The following is an 18,157-nucleotide window of genomic DNA, read 5'->3' as shown; positions in this document are numbered from 1 at the left end:
AAACAAACAATACCATATTGCCGCCATAAACAAAACTTGGTATCCAGGCGGAGTTTGTCTTCCTAGTTATCTTCATACTGGTCGCCTTACTAATATTACGTCATTGCCTCGATTTGCTATGATTCTGGAAGAAAATTTGCACAAGTATAATATCTACAGTAAAATACAGGAGATGGTTAGAATTGGTTTTCTCTATTTTCGCCTAAAAAATTCCATTTTATCATCGACAGATGGATATTCTGCTTTCTATATCATAGAGATTTTGACTTTTACAAGTCAACCCTCTACATAAATGACGGGGAAAAGAGCACAGTACATGTAGTGTTAGGTGGTTGTGTTTGAAGTATATACAACTCTCAGGCAACTACCTTCCAAGTATACAACACAGTTGTCAGAAATTCTTCTCACGCTGGAGTTTTGGATTTGGAGTGCTCTGGCGAGTAATTTTTGTCGTCTATCCCTGATATAATGAAGATCTCAGAACTCAATCAAAAGCTACAGGTTAGTACAGAATGGTGAGTTTGAGATGAATACCTGCTGGCTCATAAGTATTTCCACTGCAACGTTTAGATCTCCGTCAGCAGCTGCTATTGCTACTTCTACCTGTGTCTGGGAAAACAAAAATCAAAGTAATGCCTCAGTGTTGATCTGCAGTAGTAAGCTGGGATGCGTTAGTTTTTTCTTTTACCTTATCAAAACCCATTGCGACAAGTTTCTTAACTTCATCTTCAGATGCAACGGCACCCTACATTAGAAGACAATTTACAAAACCTTAATAGAGAAAATCAAAGGAATACGAGACGGAACAAATTCACAACTATTATAAGATATCTCAACCTGATTGCTTTGCATTCTGGTAGGGGCCAGTGCACTATTTTGTACAGGCGGTCTGAAAAGCAGAAGTAAACTACGTATGAAACCATCAATCAGACTGCACTTATTTGAAATCAAAAAATTCAGTTGGATATTCATCTCAGCCTGTCACTTGTATCAAATGTGCTGTATGCTATTTCTTTCTTGATACTGGTAGTGCAATGATAGGAAACTGAGTGCTTAAAATAATTGAAGGCCCATGTGCACTTACAACTGCCTTGCTGCAATGAAGATAAAACAGAAAGAAACTACAACTTCTTGAAGCTTCCAAGAATGGATAAAGAAGCATTTGTTCATTTTCAATATTGTAGGGATTGCCAAGCAGCTAAACAATGACATACTAGCAAACTACTAATTTATTAGAATATCATTTTCATGAGCGTACCTCCCATCCAAGATACGCTGCCCTCCCCCAATTGTTGCCGGATGTGATGCCTGATCCAGGTTGTCAACATCATCAAGAAGTCTAGTCTGTAAACCAGAATCAGATATTGCAGTTGGAGCTGCTTGATTTGCACCAGAACCAAGTGTCCTTCCTCTCCCGGGAAACCTATCACTGTTTGGTCCAGTCTGCATGCAGTGAGCAGTATATTTGCTCAGCAAAAATTAACTGGGTACAATAACTCTATTCACTATAAGCTGAAGCTTAATTTTGTCTCTTCAACATATTAACTATACAACTTCCCTATAATTCAGCTAAATAAAGGCAGCCTACTTGAATATCTTTAACAACATTTAGGTCAGGCAACAACATGGTATAATCCATGAACAAGCATTTGGTTAAAACAGAAAACTTTCAGTCAAGAAAATAACTTTTGATAAGAGCCATAAATAAAATAAGTAACTAAAATTTATTTTGGTCCCTGAGCTTGTCATTAATGTAAAGATACTAATCTGTGAAATTACAAATAACTCAATTGGTGCCCGAGTATCGCAAGTAACATCACTTTGGTACCCAATTAATATTTTTCATTTATTTTTCTATTATTATTTTTATGTAATGACCATTTTATCCTTAGATATTAAAATGAAAAATAAATACACCAACGAAAATTTGCATAAATATCTATTGATATATCTTGTCCTTCTTTTAACGATTTTACTTTCATTTTGATATTTGATATTTGCTTATCAAGATTATTATATTTTCATTATTTTGATATTTTCTACTATTTTTATTCCTCTATTTTTATCCACTCAAGGAATAGATTTAAAGCAGTAATTTTGTTCTAATATAATAAAGATACAAAAAAAAACATTTATCTATCCTTGAAGGTACTTCGAGATATTAAAATTTGATTGCAAAAGTTTAAATTTTAGATTATAAAGTTTCATATATCAAAATGCAAATTGAATTTCTATGAGGTTGCAATGCAGAATTTACTTCTAATATAATTAATTACTAAGTAATGCATTATCTTATAAATATTCATAAACAAAAAAAGTTAGTGGAAAGTAACGAAATAACAAAAATATTATTATTATCTATGTATAATAATCAAATGTAAAAAATGAGAGTAAAATGGTTCACATAAGGACAATATATATTGATAGAAATTTATACAAATTTTTCTTTGGTATTTTAATATATAAGAATAAAATGGTCATTAAATAAAAAGATAATAGAAAATATAAATGGAAAACATCCATAGGTAACAAAGTGATTCACTGGTGAAACTGGGGTATTACTTGAATCATTTATAATTAATCGAGCACCAAAGTGATATTAATAGAAAAACTCGGATACGGATTACTAATATAAATTTAAGCCAAAAGTAAATGCATACAGCTGCTGCAATAATTTTTTTCAAGGAGCTCAAAGCAATACAAATTTTAGTTCATGGATTGGTATTAGAACAATATCTAAAATTTTATTTAACACATATGAGATTCCATTGCATTTTCTTATTCTCCTTTGAACTAATCCAATGTGGTAAATTTGATTAATCTCAAACCCAATTTCTCTCCACCCACAAAAGAAAAGGAGATGGGGAAAATGAAAAAAAAGTTATCTCCAACTTTGTACCTGAACAGGACTTTCTCTTTGTGGCATCCAAGAAGACAAATTCCTCAACATATTTCCAGAAAATAATCCACTTCAGAGAAAAATAGCAAGGATATCAGACATAAAGCAAAAGTTCCAAGGTCAGCAGAGTGACTCATTGATGTAGTCCAAATATACAGAATTTACCTTGAAGTGGTGGTTTCATTTGTATATGTGGGAATGTGGCCAGAAGTATTGCTGCCCGTGCACATTATAAATTTAGGTCTCCTCACACAGGTAGACTGCACGAAGAAGAAAAAGGTTCCATACTTGCAATGCATGTAAAACTACAACAATCCAAGAAATACAATTATGCAGAAAGAGGAGAAAACTTGACATGAATAACAACTAAGCACTGTTCCATACACTTGGATGATGCAATCACATCCATCTTCCCTGCATTGATTTCAAAAGAGTCCATTTTCCAATCTTTCATCTAAATGAAAAAAATTCAGCAGAAGAGGAGATCGAAACTCATCACACGCATATCCTAAAGTTTCTACAAGCTTTCTGTTCCATTGAACATTTGCTGAGGCTCTCAAAGGTGTCTCCGCCACTGCATCTTGCGTTTACTGAGGCTCTCAAGGTTTCAAAGTAAATGTAAGATGCAGTTTGCTGAGTGCTTTACACTATTCCTAATTTTCGATAATCATTTTCTCTCCTACCCGTCTGGGAAAATTCTCCTAAGAGCCTTAATCAGGGGTCTGCTGCATTTAAAAATTCTTGTTCAAACTTTTTCACATTGGTAGAGTGTTTAAGACTACATGATTTCCAATTACTGTATTCCGCTGCCAATCAACGACTAAAAAACTCGGAAAAATTGGTCATAGCTCCACCCAATTTTGCACAGGTGCTTATAGAGGCCGAAAAATATTCTCAAGAAATTGCCTCACCAAAACCAGATCCCCTACCCAAAAGAAAAGGAAGAAAAGGACACACACAGACACAATGGTATGCAAATCCTCAACCCAGCAACAAAAGAGAAAGGGAGGTAAAGTCATTGGGCAAGGACAGAGAGATGGATCTTAAAACTTAAAAGTGCCTATTTTCATATATTTCATGTGCAGTAAAATGCTTGATACAGAAAAATTCAAATGTTGCAGGCCCCATCCCAAATGACTGCAACATCTCTTTGACATACCAAACAAATATTGAGCTCAAAGTTACAATATCTTAGAAATAAATTATTTTTCATGAAACAGAACTCAAAGTTTACATTTCAATATGAGAACAGACAAAAAGTACAGCTTATGGTCCTTGCTACTCTTACATCAAAGCATAATATTCTCAAATCCTTAAAACAGGAGGTTAAGAAAAAAAGAGCTATGTACTCTGCAACTAATTTTCTAATTACACTTACAAGCCAAGAGGACGATTCAATGGATGAATAGAAGGACGGCCCAGGAATCAAGACATTAAACAGCCCAAAAGTATCTGGTACAAATAAAAGTGAATAACAATGTTTAACACTGACCAAAAGTAGAAAGGAAAGGGAACTTGGACACAAATAGAATATATCTAAAGAGAGTTGGATAACATACATGCATATCCCGACAAAATACCACATAAGTGGCCAAGTAATGAGACATTTGTCATAAGAAGCTGAAACACCACTAACAATATCCATACGTACCTGAAATTTGTAAGAAAAGTGCCAAACACAGATATTTAGGAGAAACCTTCAGCAAAAGTAAGCAAAGCATTCGGACATAAGGAAACTGACCATTTTGCAGGCACGTTAAACAGTCCAAAGACACTGTGGATCAAGGGAAAATTTGATGAATACGCAATTCATGTTAGCTAAATATATCAGATGTATCATAAAATGTCAATCAAATAGAAGGAAACGAATACCCCATCATTCCTAAGCTCATTGCTCCTACTTTCTTTTTAGGATGTCCCAAAGTTAGGTTCCCATTTCCTAATTGAAACTTTTTTCCAAAAATATCGAATCAATTAAAATGTGGTAACACTAACTTTTCAACCATTTATTTTGAGGGCTATCGTGTAGAAATATGCAAATTCTTCACTTTTCAAGTCAACTCTCATATGAACCTCCATGTATGAAATATAGATGGGTCATATATTATGGCCTAAGTTTCATAGCAACAACAGATAAATAGAAATAGACATGAAATGCAGGGTAATGTAATACTATTGAGTAACCAATAGCAAAACAAACCTCCGAGATTGGGCTCCGCTAAGACTTGTCTCTATCACAATCATAGAGAACAGGATCCCTGAGAAACCTATTGAACATTGATTCATGAGAGACTGATCAGGACTAAATGGATTATGAGCTACCACTAACGCCATAAGAAGATGAAGTATGGCATTGCTTGTGGCCAGTAGAATTGTTATGTAGAACAAGCGGATGGAACCCATAATTCTTTCCAGCTCAGAGCCCATGGGAACCAGTGCCAACATGTTGAAGAGAACATGTAGTAAAGAACCATGAAAAACAATTGCAGTGTAAGCCCTGTAAACTGCAGAAGAAGAGATAAAGAATATAAGCACGAGAAAAGGAAATATAAATTGCAACACTATTAGCACAAGTTTCCTTTACATAGCGATGTAAGCCCTGTAAACTGCAGAAGAGGAAAGAGAAAATGTAAATGGCAATACTATTAGCACAAGTTTCCTTTAGAAAGCAAAAAGTACATGTTTTCAGCATGATTCAGCACATGAAGGATGGGCGGGCCAACATTAAGATGATTTCTTGACCAGCCAGAACTGAATTACCACCAAGAATCTATTAGTCTCAATACTATTCTCAACTGAAGATCAATCTCTTTCTGTCCCACGAAATATGTTATACTTTTCTAACCAATAACAAGAATATTTACAACAAATAAGAACTTCTTTAATTTTTATTTTTAAAAAAAGAAAAGAAAGAAAGAGCACTGAGGAAATGGCATTACTTCAAAAAAAAAAGGAAAAAAGAAACTTTGGCAAACATATTGCATTTGGATTGTCAACACAACATTAAAACATGATGCAACTTTTCAACTAACTTGATCAACAAAGTAAATTCATATCCAGAGAACCACAAAAAGATTTGGCTATTCAAATTGGGGCAAGAGTTTATCCGAATCCACAAGCAAGACTAACGAAATTATGCGTTTTATGGTTGCAGAAAACCCTGTAGTTACAAAGAGGTGAGGCACAGAAGCAAATTCTAGCTTGCATCAGCACCTGTCAACTGAAACATTGAAAATTTCTGTCCTGAATGTTCAGTAAAATTTCCGAAGAAACTAAAGTTTGTCAAAGAACAATCCCACCAATTATTACTTCACTGCAGAACACCTCTGCCTGCCGAATCTTACAGTTATGTTTAATCCTGAATAATGCAAGATTGTCACAAGAGAATGAGACATCACTCTTGGTCCAAACCATCATGTGAAAATCTCGTCCCACCAATCTACAACACAAGTATCCTTCATCTTTAATTCATAATACAGTCAACAGAAGTCATAATACATATTCTATTTCCATCTTCATCCACCAAAGCCCTTTTTTCAGCAGTTGCAATGCTATGAATTATAGTTTTATGTTTGTAAGTTTCCATACTTACCAACTTAATCACTAAATTAAATATAGAACACAATGTAGATGATGAGAAGTAAAGCTTTATTACCTAATATAAAATGACAACTGGGTTCAAGTTCAACTTAGCGTTCTATCAAACTATAGGTCTACAGCATTTCAATCAACCTAGCAGTTTGTATTTCATTATTATTTGTAATGCATGATTGTATATTCTAGCGAATCAAGATGCCAACTCCAACTAACATTTCTCAGCAAATAAAATTAATTTCTTTAACTTTTCAGGTGGTTCATGGTATACTTGGTTTATACGAAAAGGAAATTCCAAGTAATAGAAGGTTCTTTTTGCTTAATGTTTGCTCTTATCCTTGAAAATTATGACTTACATATAATATCCTTAAACAAATAAGATCATGAACCCATAAGCGAAACTATCTTTTTATATGCACGAACAACCAACATCACCACGCCTAACAAATACTCAAAATAGACCCCACCTTCAATTTGAAACGATTTGAAAATTGAAACCAAAGTAAATAAAACAATACAACCCCAGGCTGAAAGCATTGACTAATGATATGGCGAGAAAAGAGCACTTATTCTACAACAAAATACAGCACATTGCATGTCCTTGTTAGGAAGAACAAATTACCCTGAAAGTGTGAAACAACAGCCGAAGGCAAGAAGCATACTTCAACAAAGGAGTCATACCCAACGAACAAACAGACCAAGTAAATGATTCCACAAACAATCACTATCGCCGATGTAACGAAAGGAATGCCTTCCCACCATTGATTTATCCTAGTTGGCAGCCCTGCCTATACATACAAACAATTGAAACAACTCAAATTCCACTACTAAATAAAGCAGATTTGTCACCACATAACTGAAATTAGAGCTCACAATTGTACTCGAATGACTGGTAAAAAAACGAGAAGAACAACACCATTTCCAAAGTTTATGATAAACAGAGTGAAATGAGTAAGACTGCATAAAAACCCAACATCAAATTTGTCCTAAAAGAGAGCTTTCTTTTCCAAATTGGCACGAAATGTAGCTAAAGAATATAGTATGTATTACATCTCGTAATTTTGTTAAACTAGATAGTGAATTTCCTTATTAATCACATGGTATTAATTCACTAAAACCGATTCAACTAACTTTAAACCCTGGAAATTTAGAAACCCTAGTTGCACATTGCCAAGTAGTTAAAAGTAGATGGGTGTAGTGTGTATATACATTTCATGGAGAAGGGAGGTGAGAAGGAAGAGTCGGTACCTCTGACACAATGTTTGATCTCATCTCGCTGCGGATGTCTTCGAGAACTCGCTGCCAAGGTTTCTCAGATTCTGATTCGGAAACTCCAGAGAGAATTTTTTGGATGTTATGATCGGGTCGGGTATTTAATACGCGGGTATGGGTTTGTTGCTATTCTTTCTGTTTAACTTATGTCCCAAACTTCTCTTCAGAAAAAAAAAAAAAAAAGAAACTAATGTACCAAACAAATAATTTTCGTTCTCTGAGAACGGAAACTATTTTTGAGAAAATCCTCAATATTGCTATAGTTATGCATATTTATATCTCAAGGAATTGTTTCGTCACTGTTGAATTGTTATGCTTCTTTCTTTAAATATTTTTAATTTATTTAATCAAAAAGATATTTTTAAAAATCTTTTAAAATTTTAATTAATTGCGTACTCCCATTTGAGTGGGCCACACACATTAGTTTTACTAATTACATCGATCAAAAGTATAGATATTTACTTCTTTCAATCATAAATTCAATATAAATATTTTTTCAATTATTGTGTTAATGTAGTATCAATATCTGTACTAATATATATATATATATATATATATTTATATAACATTATATACTCATAAATGAAGATTAGTAACATTGTTGCATTAATTTACATATAATCATTATACCTTAATTTTTTTTTAACAAAAGTGGCTCTATATCATTTTAATACCAATACACTAATTATTTTACTGTGTGGATAATACGTAAATTGGTTTTCTTTTTTTTTTTTTTTCTGAAAATGTGATTTGTGATTAATATATATTTTTGTTTATAATATATTTTAAAATTTTTAAAAATTATTTATAATATACACACAAAGATAATATGTTGCCACCGCTAATATGATGAATAAAGATTCAAATAACATTGTTAGCGGGACACAAAATTACATGATATGTCGTTTACAGTAAATATATGAGTCCAAAATGATTCTGTGAAGTGCATTAAATCTAACATACTTTCCTATATATAAGTCCCGTTTCCACTCCCTAAAGCTATAATTCATAACAATCTAAGAGGTTGAAGCTTTTGTCTTTTTGAGGTTGTTTATGTGGAGTCACATTCTTGTGACTCTAAATGCAACATTCCAAGAGTTGATGATGTACAGTAGAGGGTTGTAACATCTGTGTAATTGTATAATTCAGGCCCCCATTTTTAACATGTAATTTTCCTAAGTTGAGTTAATGTTTCTCCCAGTTGGAATTGTGCACCGTGTAATGAGGTTAAACCTAAACTGAAATGAGACTTGAATGTACCACACATTACATGAGATCCTAACATACCAATTTAAATTTCAACCTTAAATTGCTTAAATAACATACAACTTTACAAACATACCCAACCTGGAATCCATTAAAAAGACTGCAAGAAAGTCTCCCTAGGCTTGGTTAAAACCCTGGGTGTCTGCGGGTGTGTGGAGCAAAACAAAAAAAGAAAAAGAAAAAACAGACTACTTGAAAATGTTTTCAAACTAGGCACAAGCCACAATGTTTTGTTTTGTAACAAGCAAGTATACCTTTAGTTCTGATCCCTACCAAAAACAAATATGAGCCCTTTTATTTCCCTCTACCTCAAGTTAGCTGTACCCTTGAAGCATCGTAGAACTATAGATAGCTCGATCCTACTCTGAGTAGGTTTGAGCTTAACAGCTCAATCCCAACCTTGGAGACAAAACTTGATTCCAGAGTAACCTTCAAATGAACTGCAAAGCAATTCTTAGCTAGTTCATGGGACTGGCTTAATTGGTTGAGGTTTAACGCGACAACAAACTAAAAAAGTTTGCCAAAAGAAAAAGACAAGACAATGAGTCACGTTGGAGGAGCGAGGGTGGGGGGAAAGAAATAAATATAAGAAACAGTAAGAACTTTGACTAGGAAGCTTATCCCAGATACAGTTATATAACAACAATCCAGCCTTTCAGATAAAATATAGGCCCTTGGTTGTTACAGAGCTAAACAGCAATTGATTCGACTTACACATCTGTGATATCCAGAAGCATAAAGACATTAAAATTCTTTCTCCCACCCATTGAGCCTTGCCCCAGGATCATAGCTGGTAAAAAGCCGAAACTCATTGCCAAGTTTGCTCGAGTGCTGAGGTCGAAAACCACATGGGTGCAAGCCTAAAAGCTTTGCAGCCAAATCCTTTTGCACCTCACCTACAAAAACGTTGAAACTGACTAATGTTGAAACGATGGCACCTTTACATTTCCATCATCTTCATTTTTTATGGTAGCATCATATGACTTTTTAGAGAAGATGGTATTCAAAGGAGGTGCTCTTTGAGCTGCTTTTGCACTAGCATAACCCAAACACAACAAGTCTTTTCAGATGCCATAGTCAACAGGTATGGTATAAGTTCTTACACAGGAAAAACAGTATATTCTGACTTCAATTTTTTGTGAGACCAAAAAACAAAAATAGATCAAGTGATTATTAAGCTTGAACTCCTTACATATTTATGGAAAGCCTAGACAATTTTCCTCATCTGAAAACAGTAATTGAAGTGACTGAAAGTAGAAGTCTACCTGTGAGTAATAGTAGGTAAGATTCTCCTGGCATGGATAAATATCTAATTGTTTCAGCAACTTTCTCCAAGCACTCCTTGCTCTGGCAACAAAACCATGAACCAAGCAGTTGAATCCATGTCACGGTTAAGCATTTGTCTATAACTTACAGCCCAGCCAGTTAGGAATCCAATTTTACGTGTCATCCGCTAAATCTAAAGAAACCATACTGGTCCAAATGCAACTCTGTGACAGGATAACGACATGATTCAATTATGAAATATTCCTGTTTGTTTAAACCTGGTTTCCACGAGAAAATAGACCCTAATCATAATTACTTGTAGCAGAAACATATCCTCGCTATAGCACATGGCATGCAGTCACACCATGAAATGAAAATCCTGTTAAAGCCTTCATCCATATCCACAATCTAATTGCAATTCAAACTGAAAGAATTAAACTAGTATTTACAGAAGGAAATCATTTAACTAAAGATGGCACATTTCATTATGTAGGCCCGAGAGGGTTGCATACATCCTTTAATGCATATTTCATGAATCCAAGCAAATAGGCTTCATTTATGCTCACAGTACAATCAAGTTGACAACAGCTTGATTACAAATTTCACCCATTAGTTTGATAGATAAATTTTCTTGAACAATTAAATCACAATATATTAATAAGTCCACTAATTAGTGCTTATGAATTATCAAATCATGATTCTAGAAAAGGGAAGTTTTACCAGGTAGGGAGGATCAGCAACTACAATTGGAAATGAGTGCTTCAGCGAAGATGGGATATCCTCAGGTTGGTTGTAGTCATAGAGTGTGAAGTCAGTCCCATATTGCTCAAACCTTTTATCATACTCAAGAAGCTGGGCTGGCACTTCTGGAACAATTTTCTGAAATTTTAAATATACTACATGCGGTTAAATTACAAAAATACCGAAAAACACTGTCAGGGAATACTGATTTTAAGTTAATGCTGCATCAAATCCATTGTGATTAAACTTTCCAAATGAGTTATAAATCATGAGATCCTAATTTACCGAACTCAAAAACTCTAGGAAAAGTAAAGCAAGAAAACAAGAACAATGATCCCAGCAAATTGAAATATAGAAAAGAAATACTTGATGAAATATAATGAAGCATTTATTATACGTGGCGCTTTCATAACAGGACCCTGTTAAACCCTAAAACTTCTCTCAAATTCCAATAAAAGGCAAAATCAGACACCTGTAAACATACCCTAAACAAAAACAGAACTGAACATTCTACATTCTTCTGCAAACACAGCACCTCGAGTACACAACCGAAGCAGTCAAATTAATCAATCACCTTGAGATAGGCATACAGAGTGGGGCAAGCAATGCACGAAACGCGAGGAGAAGGGAGCGTTTGACAGAGAGTCGCGACCTCGTATGCGATAGTTTCGGCTGTACGACGATCGTACCAGAACTGGCTGAGCCGCCAGTCCTCCGCCACCAGGGCCACCTCCTCGACATCATCCGCCGCTTCAAGCTCCCGGTTCTGTTCGGTGAGGAACTCCTTGAGCGCCTCCAGAGCTTGAGAGCTTAGCATTGGAACATCATCTTCATCGTCTTCCTTGACGTCATTGACAACTACGGCACCGTTCGGCGTATGTTCCAGCTCTTTTCCGAGGCTTCCTTCCGCTGACGTCATTTTCCGTAAACAGAGCCTGGGGGTGGTGGATTGAAAACGAAATAGAGGTTTATTCAGGGTTTCTTTACGGCGTGTTTGGATTTCGTTTCAAGGGGAAAAATAAATATTAAATGCAACCTTTACGAAAATAAATTAAGGATTATATTATTTGAAATTTTGAATTTCTTTTTACTGAATTTCAAAATTCAAATATCAAATTATCGAAAAAAAAAAAGAAAAGAAATTCAACCTTCTGCTTTGAAAAAAATAGAGAAAAATTTACTCTCAATCTCACAAAAATGGATCCACCTCAACTTGGTAGGGGCAAGTGAGCAGTGACTGTTTTATAAGATATTATAAATTATTTGGTAAGTTTTTTCGCAAAAAAAAATTATGTTCTAGTTGTAATTACACAAATACCCTCTAAGTATGTTACACTAACATACTTCAAAGAATGCATTTGTAATTTTGCAATGTGAACAAAAAATGTTGGTCTCAAAATAATTTAAGATTTTCTGGTCTCGGTTCCAAGAACTTGCAAAAAAAATATTAGTACGCCAACGCTTAAATTAGTATTTGGATGGGCAAATATGAATACAAATAAAGCAATAATAGAGTGAGAGTTTTTGGACCTGCACAGTTTTCTTCTTAATTTTGGGCTACTCGGGTCTTTTTTGGACGGGTCGAATTATAGGGGTACCAAATAAAAATATTTTGTGATTAAATATAATTTTAAAGGGTGTCCATGTAATTAAATAAAAAAATTGCATTATGTTGGATTAAAATACATATAATGATCTCTTGAAATGGACCGACGACATTATCATACATATAGTTTAACAATTATGTCTAAATTGGGCTGCTACTTACATGAATAGCTTATAATCTCTCTGTAAATTACACCAATGATGAACTCAACATCTTGCAACTCACATAACCTCCAACCACCTATCAGATACTAAAGCACACAACACCGATTCGTTACATCAAAATATGATGATATTATAGTGTGAAGTGATGATAATATTTGCGTGTTTAAGTCACAGAATTAGTAGAGCTGTCAACATTAGGCTAGTCCATATACTCAATCATGGAGGAATTTTTTTTATGTCTGCAGCCAAACAACATCAGCAAACAGAATAAAATTCTAGCATAAAGTCGCCCATATACTATTCTAATCTGTATCATTTTCAACTTCAAACAACACTGTCCTAATTCCCATTTGGACTTGGTTGTTTTAAGGATTACTTGTCGGACTTGGTGATTGAATTGTATAATCTCTTAACATCCTCGTATGCTATTCGTGTACTATGACACAATGTTTAAACTAGTAAAAGCTGATCAAGAAGGAGATAATGCTACTACCAAACATTATTCTTCCTTAAAGACTATTCTGAAACCTGGGCTCTTTCCTTAATGTGAGTTCTCCGTCTGATGCCGGATATGGCAGCGTCCAGTGCTCGTTTCATCTCTTTTAGCACGTCTTTTGCTCGTCGGGTGCTGACAGATTCATGCAGAGGCTTATTTTTTCTGTCTGTTTTCCTATCTTTCACAAGCTCAATTTTCCTGTCTCTCTACATAGCTTATACTTCAAAACTGCACATTCATCCTGGCATAACCCAAGTCTATGTAAATCCACTTCTTGAGTACTCAAGAATCAATACTCAGACCACTGTAAGTGTTGCAAGCCAACAAAACCTTAACACTCCATCTGTTGTTTCTCAAGGACCAACAGAGGTTTTGGGAAACAGAAGTAACATAAGCATTGGCGTTGAAGAACCTGCAAATGTAGGTGAAATCCCTTCACCACCAAGTGTCAGCAGGGGTGATCTTGACAGACGGTTGCCTGAAAGCATAGTCGAAGTGAGCTCAACGGGTAAGAAAATCTTTCACATGTATGCTCAACGTGGTAATTTTGGCACAGGCTTAAGCAATTATGTGCAGAGTTGAAGAATCTACGGCTATGTGTTTTATTTGTTCTGTTTGTAGTTTCTGCAGTTATAGCGTATGTCAAGAATAGGCGGCAACCGATGCTTGGTCAAAACAAGTTAAAAATTTCCTACACTTGGAATTTTTTAATCAGTTATTCACAACTATAGACCAGTTAAAAACTAGTAAGCTCTAGGCAGCTTCCTGGAAAGGGAGGATAATTTGACTGGCTTTGTGTTGGATAGTATAGATAGATTATCTTTTATACTAAAATAATTCAATGACTTCTAGTGATCAACTATGAATCAAATTATTGTTTTGAAAAGTCCGGGAAGTCGTTTTCGTGGTTTCTTTCACTTCATCGTCGTTTTTGCAGTTGCAGCATATGTCAAGAATAGGCAGCTCTGATGCTTGGTGAAGCATACACTTGAAAACTATGGAACAGTTGAAAACCTGTTAATTCTGCTACCTAGTAAATTTATGTATTGACTTTTACCAAATCAATTATGGATCAAATTATCTCACTGGAGACTCAAAATATAATCATGCATCTGATTATACTGTGAGTAAAGAATACAACCTCAAACAATCACTCAACTACTGTTTCTTGGTTCTGGTTTAGGTGGCAATGACAAATACGACAATGTTTTCCACGACAGAGATCTCTTCATGGAAGAGTACAAGGAAATGAAGAGAAGCCTGAAAATATATGCATATCCCCACAAGAAAAACGACCCCTTTGCTAACGTGCTGCTGCCGGTGGAGTCTGAACCAGGGGGCAACTATGCTAGTGAGAGCTATTTCAAGAAAGCACTATTCAGAAGCCGTTTCCTCACAGACAACCCCTCGGAAGCAGACCTTTTCTACCTGCCCTTTTCGATTGCTGGTTTGAGGCACGACAAGAGGGTAGGGGTTGGTGGGATTCAAAATTTCATCAGAAATTATATTAGAAACATTAGCCTTAGCTACCCATATTGGAATAGAAGCGGTGGAGCCGATCATTTCTATGTTGCTTGCCATTCAGTGGGAAGGTCAGCAATGGAGAAAGCAGTAGAAGTTAAACTAAATGCCATTCAAGTTGTTTGTTCGTCAAGCTATTTCTTGGCTGGTTATGTTTCTCATAAGGACGCATCGATACCTCAGATTTGGCCTAGAAAAGGGAAGCCTCCAACTCGTTTGCCATCAGAAAGGTAGCTGTTTTCTCTATCAAGTAGTGCAATTACTTGCTTATTCTGCAACTTCAACTGCTTAAATTTGAGTTACTGCTTCACACGGCTAAATTCAATTCTCTTTATTGTAATATATTTGAATATCATAGCATGTAAACCGTCCCGCCTTTTCTTCAATGTTCATACATAATTACAAGATTGATCATTCTTGAAATCGCTCTGCAGGGAAAACCTCGCTTTCTATGCAGGAGCAATGAACTCTCGTGTTCGTGAGTTTTTGGTGAAAGTTTGGGAGAATGACAGTGAGATCTCAGTCCACCATTCTCGTCTCAAAACACCGTATTCAGAAGCCCTATTGGGAAGCAAGTATTGCATTCATGCCAAAGGGTTTGAGGTAAACACGGCACGCATAGCAGATGCTTTGTACTATGGTTGTGTGCCTGTTGTTTTAGCTGATCACTATGATCTCCCTTACGCTGACATCTTGAACTGGAACAGCTTCTCCGTAGTTGTTTCAACAATGGATATCCCATTGCTGAAGAAAATACTACAAGAAATAAGCTACAATGAGTACTTGAGGTTACAGAGCAATGTAATGAGAGTGCAGCAACATTTTCAGTGGCATCATTTGCCTGTTGATTTTGATGCTTTTCACATGGTTATGTATGAGTTATGGCTTCGAAGAAGTCATGCAAGAATAGTTCTTCAATACTGATTCTTGTTAGAATTTTCAATTGGGTTAGTTTATAATTATTCAAAAAATAAGGATAGTTTGCACAATTTAGCTATTTTTTAGGAGGTTTTAATGTAATTATTCCATATACATTTGATGGGGAATTTCAGAATTTGAGAACATATTTAATTTAGGATAAATTACAATGAGCTCTCCTAACATTTAATATTATTTGAAAAAACAACAAGGAGAAATAACCCTCGTTATTTAAAAAATTATCAATATACCTGATTTTAACTTTTGTTTAACAATCCCAATTCGTTAAGTTTTCATTCATTTTTTATTATAAACTGATCAAAATGTGTTGAAGACTATAAATTATAATTTATAGACATATTTAAAACTTTTTACAAAAAATGTATAAACTAAGTGGATGACTTCTTTTTGCAATTTTTTTAAAACTTTTCATCCACCTCACCCAATTTTAAATTTTTTACAAAGAAAGAACACAACAACAGCAAATTTACCCTTTAATTTATCTATCTTGGGAATAATAATAATAATAATAACGATAATAATAATAATAAAAAAATGAAATGTATATACATAAATAGAGGTATCATCCAAAGTCCCAACTAAAGCAAATAAGCATAATCAGCTAGACGTAAATTACACAATCTGCTGCTAGAAGTTCACAAATCAATCGATACAAGTGGGTGTTAAAAACCCAAGTCCTCAATGCACAAGAAAAAAGGATAGCTGTGAAATTTTGTTGAAAGAAAATCAATTCCCATTAGCAAACTCGTATTTATACATACACTCTGGTGGAGAGCTAAGCCCCGTTCTTCGTCTGCCATGGCTTAAGCACACCCACGACTATGATAACAACAATAATGAGAAGGATGAGGATCGCTATACACATCCATTTCCTGGAGCTCTTTTGCAGACTTTTTGCCCTCTGAAGAGCAGTATTCCCAGACTGCACGTGGTCTACAGCTGATGAAACCTGCGTAGTTTACAGAGAAGTATCTGTAAGAAAACGTTGATTGAATTCCACCAAACGCACTTGTTTCACAACGAAATCTGCTGGCAGGAATAGATCATCAGTATATTTTACCTGTGACTCTATGTTATCAAGCATGTCCCCTTGAGCTTCCACCAGTACAGCCATGTCCAGGAATATCTGCACAAGACAATATAATGAAGAAAATAAGCACCCCTTTTCTGCACCAACCCCATATTGTACCTCTTTTTCCTTTCTGATTATAATAACTCAATGAATGTCAAAAAGGTCAAACATTTTTAAGTCCTGATCATGGACTGTCAAGACATCGTTCCAAGTTCTGCTGCAATACATTTCACAAGAAATAGGCCTTATACCCACTCAGGTAGGAATCTATCTAAATAGAAGAGCATCACGTAGTGCAATAAACTTGTGTTCTCATAACACTAACTTCCTAAACTTTAGGAGCAGAGTACATGTGAACTTAGATAAATGTTACATGCTTCCTTTTTAAGGTGGATACAATCTGGAGGCAAAAGAAATGCTAAAATTCCATCAATCTTGCCCTCAGTATTTATCTCATAACACTAACTTCTTAAACTTTAGGAGCAGAGTACATATGAACTAGATGAATGTCATCGACTTCCCTTTTTAAGGTGGATAATTTTGAGGCAAAAGAAATGCTAATGTTCCATCATATACTCTTACTTCAGAAGATGAGAAGGCACATACATCGGCATGGATGAATAATATACCTTCCTATTATCTGTATCTTGAATTCTTGATTGAGACCTCCCATACAGTTGAAATGTGTAAAACACATACTTATCTGCAGCTCATACTCATACATACATTATTATCTCTTCAGAGACAAGTTACTGGCTCAGGCAATCCTCCCTTAGACTTATCAACTAATTAGGACTTGCAACAATTGGCCAAATCTATTAGAAGAACAATAGATTTTACCAGGTTGATACCAAAAATTTCACTACACAAGTCATTCTTGGGTTTAATTTGTAATGAAGGTTTATGCTCTAAGCAAAATAATAAGATTTGCCAAGCCAAAAGACTCATTTCAACACCCAACATAACCTACTAGCTAAACAAAATTTATGCAATAAAATAAAAAGGATCACATAGCTGGAGTACACAGAATATCGATCGAGTAAGCTGTTATACCTGTTGCAAATCTAGAAGCTTCTTCTCTAAATCTCTCACTGCATCATGTCGCTCTTGAATTTCTGCCAGAGTGTCCATTACCTGCAAACAAATATAATAGAGCTATTTAACTATTATGCAAAATGGAAGAAGTCAGCAGAAACCTAGCACAGCTCTGGTTGCAACCGAGTTGCTGCTTTTCAGCCAAGTAACCATGGGAAAATCCCTGCCCAAACTTCTTGACTTATTTTTCGATATGTTTAGAAAGTTTGGGATAAATGCAGGAATG

The 18,157-nt window shown here is 35.1% G+C and overlaps 4 protein-coding genes across 6 annotated transcripts in view; 1 reads left to right on the top strand and 3 right to left on the bottom strand.

The window, feature by feature from the left end:
* Window positions 128-7,888, bottom strand: LOC105161679 (rhomboid-like protein 15). Of its 3 annotated transcripts, none has more exons than XM_020693697.1 (13): window positions 7,742-7,888; window positions 7,116-7,281; window positions 5,100-5,403; window positions 4,641-4,673; window positions 4,459-4,550; window positions 4,278-4,351; window positions 3,065-3,159; window positions 2,900-2,969; window positions 1,259-1,443; window positions 838-931; window positions 689-745; window positions 535-609; window positions 128-460 (listed from the first exon to the last, which is right to left on the bottom strand). In XM_020693697.1, the coding sequence occupies exons 1-13, from the start codon at window positions 7,763-7,765 to the stop codon at window positions 455-457; spliced, it is 1,275 nt and encodes a 424-aa protein (XP_020549356.1). In that variant the 5' UTR covers window positions 7,766-7,888; the 3' UTR covers window positions 128-454. The 3 variants fall into 3 exon arrangements, with proteins under 3 accessions (XP_020549356.1, XP_020549355.1, XP_011077756.1); XM_020693696.1 differs by having other exon boundaries at window positions 128-454; XM_011079454.2 differs by having other exon boundaries at window positions 128-454; window positions 838-889.
* LOC105161678 (protein-lysine N-methyltransferase N6AMT2) lies at window positions 9,616-12,050 on the bottom strand. The gene is made up of 4 exons (XM_011079453.2): window positions 11,613-12,050; window positions 11,018-11,176; window positions 10,297-10,378; window positions 9,616-9,927 (listed from the first exon to the last, which is right to left on the bottom strand). The coding sequence occupies exons 1-4, from the start codon at window positions 11,955-11,957 to the stop codon at window positions 9,776-9,778; spliced, it is 738 nt and encodes a 245-aa protein (XP_011077755.1). The 5' UTR covers window positions 11,958-12,050; the 3' UTR covers window positions 9,616-9,775.
* Window positions 12,199-15,814, top strand: LOC105161796 (probable glycosyltransferase At5g03795). Its single transcript, XM_011079610.2, has 3 exons — window positions 12,199-13,812; window positions 14,488-15,055; window positions 15,260-15,814. Exons 1-3 carry the CDS (start codon window positions 13,371-13,373, stop codon window positions 15,747-15,749), a joined length of 1,500 nt encoding a protein of 499 aa, XP_011077912.2. The 5' UTR covers window positions 12,199-13,370; the 3' UTR covers window positions 15,750-15,814.
* The window catches only part of LOC105161677 (syntaxin-132), a 7,658-nt gene continuing 5,827 nt past the window's right edge, over window positions 16,327-18,157 (bottom strand). Inside the window, exons 11-13 of the mRNA XM_011079451.2 lie at window positions 17,890-17,970; window positions 16,825-16,890; window positions 16,327-16,713 (exon numbers count right to left, since the gene is read on the bottom strand). Coding sequence (XP_011077753.1) covers window positions 16,540-16,713; window positions 16,825-16,890; window positions 17,890-17,970 — 321 coding nt within the window. The 3' untranslated portion in view covers window positions 16,327-16,539. The remainder of the gene's footprint in view (window positions 16,714-16,824; window positions 16,891-17,889; window positions 17,971-18,157) is intronic.

Source organism: Sesamum indicum, linkage group LG5 (genome assembly GCF_000512975.1).
Source record: "Sesamum indicum cultivar Zhongzhi No. 13 linkage group LG5, S_indicum_v1.0, whole genome shotgun sequence".
In the NCBI taxonomy this organism is placed as follows: Eukaryota; Viridiplantae; Streptophyta; class Magnoliopsida; order Lamiales; family Pedaliaceae; genus Sesamum; species Sesamum indicum.
Note: the sequence above shows the minus strand (reverse complement) of the source record. Positions and strands in the feature narration are given on the sequence as shown.

Excerpts from the sequence above, each read along its gene's own strand:
- LOC105161679 (XM_020693696.1), bottom strand. The coding sequence starts at position 7,765 with ATGAGATCAAACATTGTGTCAGAG. Across the intron at positions 4,551-4,640 it reads TTTAACGTGCCTGCAAAATG|GTACGTATGGATATTGTTAG; the intron begins GTCAGTTTCCTT and ends TACAAATTTCAG. Across the intron at positions 4,352-4,458 it reads TATTTTGTCGGGATATGCAT|ATACTTTTGGGCTGTTTAAT; the intron begins GTATGTTATCCA and ends TATTTGTACCAG.
- LOC105161678 (XM_011079453.2), bottom strand. The coding sequence starts at position 11,957 with ATGACGTCAGCGGAAGGAAGCCTCGGAAAAGAGCTGGAACATACGCCG. Across the intron at positions 11,177-11,612 it reads CTCTGTATGCCTATCTCAAG|AAAATTGTTCCAGAAGTGCC; the intron begins GTGATTGATTAA and ends TTAAAATTTCAG. Across the intron at positions 9,928-10,296 it reads TTACCTACTATTACTCACAG|GTGAGGTGCAAAAGGATTTG; the intron begins GTAGACTTCTAC and ends ACGTTTTTGTAG.
- LOC105161796 (XM_011079610.2), top strand. The coding sequence starts at position 13,371 with ATGCCGGATATGGCAGCGTCCAGTGCTCGTTTCATCTCTTTTAGCACG. Across the intron at positions 13,813-14,487 it reads AGTCGAAGTGAGCTCAACGG|GTGGCAATGACAAATACGAC; the intron begins GTAAGAAAATCT and ends GTTCTGGTTTAG. Across the intron at positions 15,056-15,259 it reads ACTCGTTTGCCATCAGAAAG|GGAAAACCTCGCTTTCTATG; the intron begins GTAGCTGTTTTC and ends ATCGCTCTGCAG.